Source organism: Peromyscus leucopus, chromosome 2, assembly GCF_004664715.2.
Source record: "Peromyscus leucopus breed LL Stock chromosome 2, UCI_PerLeu_2.1, whole genome shotgun sequence".
Classification (NCBI taxonomy): domain Eukaryota; kingdom Metazoa; phylum Chordata; class Mammalia; order Rodentia; family Cricetidae; genus Peromyscus; species Peromyscus leucopus.
In genome coordinates this window covers 115,493,203-115,503,483 of record NC_051064.1, presented here as the reverse complement: position 1 = coordinate 115,503,483, position 10,281 = coordinate 115,493,203, and the positions used below count along the sequence as shown (strand labels likewise).

At 36.7% G+C, this 10,281-nt stretch overlaps 1 protein-coding gene across 1 annotated transcript; it reads right to left on the bottom strand.

Annotated features, from left to right (window-relative positions):
- Positions 1-1,488: 1,488 nt before the first annotated feature.
- LOC114707409 (selection and upkeep of intraepithelial T-cells protein 7-like) lies at positions 1,489-9,547 on the bottom strand. The gene is made up of 5 exons (XM_028890145.1): positions 9,472-9,547; positions 7,868-8,218; positions 4,622-4,900; positions 1,672-1,776; positions 1,489-1,580 (listed from the first exon to the last, which is right to left on the bottom strand). The coding sequence occupies exons 1-5, from the start codon at positions 9,545-9,547 to the stop codon at positions 1,489-1,491; spliced, it is 903 nt and encodes a 300-aa protein (XP_028745978.1).
- Positions 9,548-10,281: the final 734 nt, after the last annotated feature.

Here is a 10,281-nt window from a genome sequence, read left to right as displayed (position 1 = left end):
AAAAGAGATTCCCAAGTACGCCAAGAGATCTTATACATGAAAATCAAAGTAGGAGACATTATATTTCAAACTACATTTATTTTTCAGAGCACTAAGGACTGAAACCAGAGTCTTATGCTTGCTAGGCTACCTCTATACCATCAGGTTAAATCACCAATTCCCAGAGTCTATTGTGATGATACAGTAAATAAAAGTGTAGCACTGATATAGAAATAGATATATTCACCAATGGAACAGAAGAGAGAGCCTAGAAACACAACTGTGTATTTGTAGTTGATTGAAGTTGACAAGGGCACCAAATATAAAATTCTCACTTTTGGTTAGAAAGTCATGCTAAAATAAAAAAAACAATGTTTCTTTGCTTTGATTGGTGATAACACTCCTCTACATGAATTTACATATAAACCTCTAAATAATGGAGAAGTACCAAAGCATCAAAAAGTTAGTGTATCAATCACTAATTTACTTTCAAATAATGGTTATATCTAATCAAAAATGGATCCATAGAAGGATTTTGAAGTTTCTTGAATTTCCTTAAATGGCATTTAAATGTTAAGGATAATTGCTAGCACTGGGAATCTGCAGGGAAAGTTAATGTCTATCATGCGTTCACTGTAGACCTTGAGTGCCAAATATGTACTGACACTTGACTTGGTTTTATGGGTTCTTATTGGCAGTTATGTGACCCAAGAAAATACTTAAAAGTGAGTCACCGGATTTGAGTATATTTTCTGGTCATGTTTTTTTTTTTTTTTTCTTTTTGTGACAAAAGGAAGAGAAGGATCTGATATCCAGCACAGCTCAAAATGTGGTGGACTCACTTAGAACATCCCTAACCTTTGACATCCACAATTTTAATGCTGGAAAATGGTCCTCTGAGCTGTTACCAAAACCACATGTTCTTCTGGTAATGATAAAATTCTCACATAAATAAATCTCTAGGAAATGATTTTTAGGAAAATTAGACAACTAAGGTATATCCCACTATTACTAGTCCCACTTACCTCTGATCCAAAAAAGTAGATACACAGCAAAGATTACTACAGCACAGGCTAAGAAACTCAGTATTTGAATAGGCCTTGAGTTAAATACATGGACACACTTACGTTCCCATCCAGGTGGAAGCTCTAGAACAAAGAAGGGTAGAATGGTGAAAGAGAAACACATGATTGTAGGTTACTAGGCTACAGACAACTCCACAGAAAGGCAGGAGCTGCTGTCTCATTCCCTCTTGGCCTAGGAGGATTCCATCTGAAACTTTGGTTTGTAACTAGTGGAAAGACAGAATGACATAGAATTTCCATACTGGCAAGCCTGGATTTGAAGCAGCATAAGTGGAGTCAATTCCGTTTTGAGTGTAAATTATTCCTTTAATTTTCAGGATTTAATTTTATTCTTTATTTCATTACTCCATTGTATGTTCCTTTAGAGGTATAGAAATAACTATGGTAATTAAGGGGTCATAAGTCATGCCAATAGACACCAACTCTAATAACAGCCATGTCTTGGAATCTCAAATTTATCAATGTGAAATTCAACATTTCCAAGATGAAAAACAGGTATGAGTTTGCTTGTGGTAACTGTGGAATGGGAAGATCAATGTCATAGAGCTTTTTTCTAAACATTCACTTGACTTGGAATAATATTTTTAAAAATATGTTATATCATTACCTGGTCTGCAAAGGCAACTGATGTATATCAGAAATGCCAAAAGCATTATACATACAATGAAGACTAAAACATTCATCCAAATGCTGTCTTCCATAAAGAGGTCATCTAAAAGAAAGGATGGAGTGTCTTAAAACCATTAAGAATACTACAATCAGTATCATCGGTTTGAGAAATTGTTGATCCTACACACCCTTGTCCTCAAGGTATTGAGATATGATCATTACACAATTTCCCTACATCAAGAGAAAAAACTCTTTATTCAGACACATTTTCAGGACATTGTAATCATTCTATTCTAGAAATTTGTCTTTCACTGCATATTCAACAAATCTAGAAATCTCAGCAGAATTGTAGAATGTCTCTGTCTCTGTGTGTATTTGTTTCTCTGTCTCTGTCTGTCTCTATCTCTATCTTTCTCTCTGTCTCTGTCTCTTGGCAAGGTTTCACTATATAACCTAGACTGTACAAATTCTCCATGATCCTTACTTCAGGCTTTCAGGTGCTGGGATTACAGCACATGTCATTTCACCTGACTTCAATGACTGTTCATGAGTGCTTCTTTTTCTGTGATCACACAAATCTTTCATACAGACTGACACATACTTATAGAAAGATTTATCTTTTCCATTTATTTTCTAATCTTATGAGAGTAAAAGAGGTGAAGTGGGGACTTTTGTTCTCAGGAAAGAAAATGATTTGATGAAGTGAGATCTAATGTATATTCCCTATGTTCGAATCCTTCTCCTACAATTATCCTTAACACAGTCTTGTCAACTAAAGTTAATTTTGTTATACACAGATACAAGCTTTTCCTGATTTGTCTTTGACATTCACCTGTGGTGATATATTGTGCACCCCAATAAAACTTACTTGGGGATCAGAGGACAGAGCCAGCACTAAATTAAACATATAGGTCAGGCAGTGGTGGCATACACCTTTAATCCCAGTACTGGAAACTCACATGCCTTTAATCCCAGGAAGTAATGCCTAGGAAGTAAAAGGTACATAAGGCACAAGGAAACAGGAACTCATGCTCTTGAGGCTGAGGATTTCATAGAGGTAAGGTTGTAGCTGGCTTGTTCTGTTTCTCTGATCTTTGAGCTTTCACCCAATATCTGGTTCAAGGTTTTTTATTAATAAGAATGTTTAGCAATTTGTGTTACATTCCCCCATTACACCTCCTCAGACCCAGCAATGCAAGAGTAAGTAGTCTGGGCTTTAATTGCACATGCTACTTACTACTGTTTATTTTATTTTATATTTATAATTTGATTTAATATTACATATCAGCAAGGATTCCCCTGACCTGCCTCCTCCCCCTCTGCCCTCCCTCCAGCCCACTCCCCATTCCCATCTCCTCCAGGGCAAGGACTCCCCTGGGGATTCAGCTCAGCCTGGTAGATTCAGTCTAGGCAGGTCCAGTCCCCTCCTCCCAGACTGAGCAAAGTGTTCCTGCATAAGCCCCAGGTTCCAAACAGCCAGCTCATGCACCAAGGACAGGTCCTGGTCCCACTGCCTGGGGGCCTCCCAAACAGTTCAATCTAATCAACTGTCTCACTTATCCAGAGGGCCTGATCCAGTTGGGGACTCCTCAGCTATTGGTTCATAGTTCATGTGTTTCCACTAGTTTGGCTATTCCTCCCTGTGCTTTTTCCAATCTTGGTCTCAAAATTCTTATTCATACAATCCCTCCTCTTTCTCACCAATTGGACTCCCAGAGCTCCACCTGGGGCCTGGCTGTGGATCTCTGTATCTGCTTCCATCAATCATTAGTTGAGATTTCTAGCAGGACAGTTAGGGTGTTTGGCCATCCTATCACCAGAGTAGGTCAGTTTGAGCTTTCCCTCAACCATTGCCAGCAGTCTATTGTGGAGGTATCTTTATGGATTTCTGGGGACCTCTCTAGCACTTTGCTTCTTCCTATTCCTATGGGGTCTTCATTTATCATGGTCTCTTTTTCCTTTTTCTCCCATTCTGTTCTTGATCCAGCTGGGGGTCTCCCGCTCCCCCAAGCTACTACTTTTTTTTTTTTTATGACTTCTGTCAATAGTCATTTGGTACTATACTCAAATGTCAGAACATTTCTGAATACTACATGGGAATAATAAAAGCTTCTTAAACTCATTTAGAATTCATAAAAATCAAAAATTTGAACATCAGGAGTACTGGCACACACCTTTAATCCCAGCATTCCAGAAGCAAAGCCATGAGATCTGAGTACATGGGAGGCCAACCTGGTCACCTTAGTAAGTTATAGGTCAGCCAGGGATACACAATGAAAATTTGTCTCAAAATCAAAAGTGAAAAAACAGACAAAGAACAACAAAAGTCATTAAGTTGAGGGCTCAGAAGGTAAAATTGTTTATCAAAAAAGCCTGATGACCCAGATTTAATCCCTGGAACCCATTGTGGAAGAAGAGAACTAACTCCAGAAAGTTGTTCTCTGACCTTCACACATGCACCATGATATGTGTTCACATACACACACACATGCATACACACACATACACATGCATACACACAAACACACACACACACACACACACACACACACACACACCAATAAATAAAATAAAGTTTAAAAATGTGATATTGGTTATATATTCATTTCCTAGATTAATAATCATAACCTAGATAAGAAACCTATAGATCAAAAATATCAACACTATTGTTAAAGTTACCAAAACATGTATCTTATTAAATTTACCCAAGATATTTTATCTAATGAAATAAGATTTAAAGCCAATAAAGCTGTAATATGTGTTTTTTATTACAGATTATCATGGTGCACTTGCCTGCTAATACTCTTATCATAGTACCTGACAATATTTGTCTTACTGAAACCCAAAGGGAACTTCATAATATAATAAGCCTTTTAAATATTAATCATCTCCCTAATTTTGTATTATGTTTCCAGATAAAGCACCAATCCCCCGACAGCAATACTCACTTGCTAGGATGATGCTTGTTTGCTTCTCTTCACCTGTTACAGGGTTGAAAATATAGCATATGATTCTGCTCTGTGACTGGTTTGTGAGAAGAGTCATCTTCATGTGGAAAAATCTGGCTTCATCCTGTGAATATGATTTTGATGATGGTGGAAGTACTTTCCCCCTGCTGTCTCTCCACTCCATTTGGGGTTGTGGGAACCACCCTCCTGAGTTACACTCCACCATGACTCCATTAGCATCAGGAGCCTGAACATGGATCTGTGTCTCCAATCCAACTGCTGGAGGAAATGAGTAAAAAAACAATCAGAATATTGTGTTGAGGTTGACTTGACCATTTCAAACACTAGAGCTATGATAATTTATTCTATAAACTCAGAAAATTTGTGAATGAACTTCACATTTGGTTTAAAAGTTAGACTAAGCAGTTGGTATGTGATGTCCATCGAATGCATAGTATATTTTTGGAGAAGCTGCATGATTTTTAGTTATTACTTGAATATTTTAATATTTTCTAAAGAAAGCATCTTCAACAAATGGATCTGAGAAAACTGGATGTTTACAAGGAATAGAATAAAATTAGACCAGTATCTATCACCTTGCACAAAAACAAACTCCAAATAGATCAAATACATAAGCATGGAACATAAAACTACTAGAAGAAAATACATGCAGTGTGCTACATAATATAGGTTTAGAAAGCTCTTTCTTAACAGTACTCCATTCGAGCAAGAATTAAGGTCAGCAACTGATAAATGGGAATTTATGAAGCTAAAAATATTCTGCACAGCTAAAGAAACAACCAGATGAAGAGAAAGGGAGACAATCTTTGTCAGTTATATACCTGAGAGGATTAATATCCAAAATGAATAAAGAACTCACAAAAGAAAGAACAAATGAAACGACCTATTCAAAACCTGAACAAAAGTTCTCATAAGAAGAAAAATAAATGACACATAATATCTAAAAGATGATCATCATCGCCAGCAATTTGTGAAATGTAAATCAAAACAGCTTTGAGATTTCATCTTGCTCCAGGTAAATGACAAAGATTAACAAAAACAAATAGTGAAGGGTGTGTGGAGAAAAGTGAATACTCATTCACTGCTTGCAAGATAGAAATTGTTGCAGCCTTTTTGGAAATCACGTTGGAGAATTCCCAAAAGTTAAAAGGAAATCTGCCTTTTATCCCAGGTATATTACTCCTCAGCATGTACTCAAAGGACTTGACATCCTAATCCACAGATACTTGCTCAGCTGTGCCTATTGCTGCTTTCTTCACAATAGATAGCAAATAGAAACAACCTAAATGCCCTCCAACATATGAATGAGAAACAAAAAATGTGATACAAATACATCATGCGATAATATCTAGCTGTAAAGAAGATAAAATCATGAAAATTTCATATGAATGGATAGAACTAGAAAAGATCATACTGAGAGTGAGGTACACCAGACCCAGAAGGACAAATCTCACTTATTCTCTTTCATCAGAGGCTCCCAGTTCCAAATTTTCAGATATGGAAACATTCTGAAATAATTGCAGAAACCAGCAAAGTAAAAAGAGGCTATTGCCTGGGATGGGAGGGTGGGGTTTTAACATAGAAGGAAAAACAGAATACAGTTGCTCTATTGTAAAAATGGGGAAGGAGAGGATCTAATTAGGGACAGGGAGAGAGAAGTACAGAAGAAGGAGAAATGTGGGTAAAATAATCATAAGGATGTATAAAAAAGTTCTAATAAATCATAATATTAACTATTAAACTAAAATATATGATAAGCATAAGTTCACACGCAAACACACATATATAGCTTAAATGAAATTTTCTCATCTGGGCTGACAATGTTCCTTCTAATAGTCAGTTACCACTTAACAAAATCCCTAACACTGGACATAAGAATCTCCCTCAGGGTTGCTCAAGAATCTCCCAAAACACTAAGTCAATTTCAATTGTCCTTGGCTGCCTCTAGAGATGATAGGTAAGTACCTATTGCTATAGACATCATGAACTTCAATGTAGGACCCAGAGGCCCCTGAGCTGGATCCAACCTGAAGGGCTTCTTCCTCATACTAGCTTTCATGGTACCAGAAGCTTCTAAAGGAGGGAAGTAAACAACTCTCCTACTCAGTTACAATGCCTATGAACCATATCAATGACCAACATGATAAAATAACCCCAAAGATGTAGTAGTGTCACATATACCTACCTTGGTGGTAACTAACAGCTCACTAAGTAGTCTTAAGGCCCAATTAACAAGAGGTAATGATCCCTGATCTTAGAAACCTACCCAACCTCCCTGGGCTAGTGTTATTGGAGCTATGGATCTTTGAGGAGAACTGACAACTCCCACTTTTCTAAACCAACGCAATGCCTAAGTGCATTCTAAATATTTTTCCTTTTACTAACAGAAAAGTGTAGTCCTCACCCCTCATCAAGGAAATTTCTGTTTTATAGCAGACAGAGATCATTACAGAGAACCATACCAATCAAAAGGCAGAGTTTTGGAGTTCAGGCCCAACAGATACATCTACAAAACAACTTTCATAGCATATGGCTCAGGGAACATTGCAGAAAGTCAGATAGATTGTAAAAGCCAGAAGATGAGGAAGTTTGTTGTGAGACTGTGTCTCCTAGTAATATAAGAAACCAAACCCATTAAGTCTCATTAATATGACTGCCTAAATATGAGCTGAACAAGGAAAACAAAAATAGAAATGTCAAAGTAGCCTAGATGGGGTGTGATAGACCAGGAGTCCTAAATAATACACAAAGACATCATATAACTAACATGCAGACTGACCAAGTGATAGTTATATATATATATGAATATGTGTATATACATGTATGCTTGTATGTGTGTATGAAAAACAATAGTAAATGTAAAAGGAGATCATGACTTTGAAAGAGAGCTCTTCGAGGTTTATGGGAGGGTTTAGATGGAACAGGAGAAGAAAAAAATTATGTAATTGTATTTTAATCTCAACAAATAAAAGAAAAAATTCAAAAAGAACTATTATATCATTGGAGCTAGCAGATGACAGTGATTAGCTTATGTGGATGCTTCAATGTTTTGGTGCTATCTTAAAAAATAAATATATATTATTTGTTTTAAATAAATAGTAAAACTGTAATACTTAAAAAGTTAGAATATGAAAAGAAACATTAAAACCACCAATATAATTTCCGTGTTATATTTGTTTATTGGGGACAAGGACACTGGTATACTATTTTCCACAAACAACTTACCTGCCACACTGAGCTTCATGCTGGTCACATCATTGAAGCCACTATCATCATTAAATGAACATTGGTAAAGCCCGTCATCAGAAATGCTGATATTGTGAATTCTGAGGGCCACTCTGCCCTTCCCAATGGCATCTTTCACAAACTCTGTGCGATTCACATATTCAGGTGCAGCTTCTCCATTCACTCCATGGCCACCTCTGTACAGGTAAACAGGTTGGGAATGGCCACTCCTGAACCAGCTCACATCCATATACTCTAAACTGCGTAGTGGGGTCACCTGGCAGCTGAGCTCAGCCTGGCCTCCTACTCTAGCTAACACGTGTCTTGTGGGAGTAGTTACCATCGATTTCTCTGTGGAAGAACAAAGAATACCAAAATAAGTCTGAAGCCAAAACCACCCCTGTCTCTTACTCTGTTTAAGAAAACATAATAAATAGAGTCCATCATACCTAGCTGATCCAAATGTCCAACTCTGACTCCTTGTAGTATATCAAAGTTTTAATTTTTAAACATCTAATATTTTTATTGTATTTTAAAAATATATTTAGGAAGTCAGTACAGCAGGAAGCACCAACAATATTTTTTTCTCTACTTAAAGAACAGTCATAGGGAGGAAGAATCTTTCTGGTGAAACTATTTTGGAACTTCACAGGGGCTTAGAATTAATCAGTTGCTGGAAACTGTGAAGCATTCCCTCAGAGAAATATTTTAAAATGGGAGATTCCTTTTGGGTCCTGGTCTCCTAGTCACCTCAATTTTATGGTTTATCGGGTTTCTAGTTTTATTTTTTTCAGTTTTACTTGTTACAAAAATGGAATGATAACTTTCTGCTCCTTAGATGTAGGATGGGTCACTGGAATGTTTGTTAGATTCCATCCACAGCCAAAACTAATTTTAAAAAGTAAACAATAAATCTTTATGCCCCTGCCTCCATCTGAGATTACTGTTGAGCTCTGCCTTCATCAATGATGCTCCATGTTGCAGGCTGTAGCTGCTAATGCAGAAATCTGTAACTGGCTAAGATGCTTAGAATAAGTGATGGTGGATTACTTTGCCATAAAATGAGACATCTCTATCATCCACATCAAGTTTCTGGGAAAACTAAAGCACAGGCAGCAGAAAGAATGTAGAGTGGGATGAGGATATGTGCAGGAAAACAATCCTTCTTGATATGACAGATCTTTCATTCATGTAGGCATGACACAAGAGATTCCCATTATCAAATATATCAATATTTCATCCTGAGTTGGGGAGGGTTTTAGAAGCCCCCACCCATGTGTGAGGGTCTATTGGCACTTAATAGCTTTTAGGGTTGGTGATACTTTTTTCCAATGTTGTAGCAGTGATAAGTTGCCTGATTTCCAGCAAATAGCCTTCTACCCAATCTCATGTAAGCAATTCTAATTAAACTCAAAGGGCCATACACAAAATGATGGTAGAAGTATGATGAGACTTGTTTGAAAGAAGTATGGCTTCGTCAGGAGAAGGAAGGTGGTGTGAATGTGGTGAACAAAACGTAAATTCACTATCACCTGTGTGAAATGGTCAAAGGAATTTTTAAAAGATTTTAAAAGGAAAGGGTACATAAAAAATAACCTTCTTACCTGAAGCCACCATCACTTGCAGAAAAAGAAAACACCCATAGTATCCAGAAAAGTAAGAGAACTTAAGCTTCATCATATCTGGAAATGAGACTAGAAAGTTTTCACCATGAGATATGAGGCATAGATTGTCGTCAAAGTACATAAATAAATAATAAACAAACAAACAAATAAATAAATAAGAAAAGTTTTGGTACTTGATAAATTGAAACTTCAAATTTTACTCTAAATTAGCCCTTTATGCAAAAACATGGTATATATTCAAATTTTAATTTTAAATAAATTATGAGTTTTTATATAAATAAAATCAAATACTTGGCTATGGCATATTTAGACAATCAAATTACTTCAAACTTAACTGGGCATCCTGCATTTTATTAGGTAAGCACACATCATCTTAAAATCATAGACGTGAGTTGATTCACTATGTCAGCCTGCCAAATCAGCCTGCCAGTCAACAACAATGAAGAATTCCAAAAAACAGAGAAATACAGGACTTTATTTATGCCATTGCCATATTGCTCTAGAGGTGAGTCAAGATCATGAGGAGGAAATCCCCATGGTCATGGAGAACAGCAAAATCCCTCTATTACCAAACAAAGTGGTAAGTCTACTTGGCCATTGTGCAGTTAGCATGCAAACTTCTAATGTTAATGGTATATATTATACATATCTGACAAATAACACAAGTTATATAATCCTGTTCCATCACATGATTTACACACATGACGTGGGTAGGTGATTAATTGACTTACTACCTGTAAGAGCAGGTTAATACCAGCAAGGGGATGTGATAAGAAATGTAATTTCTAA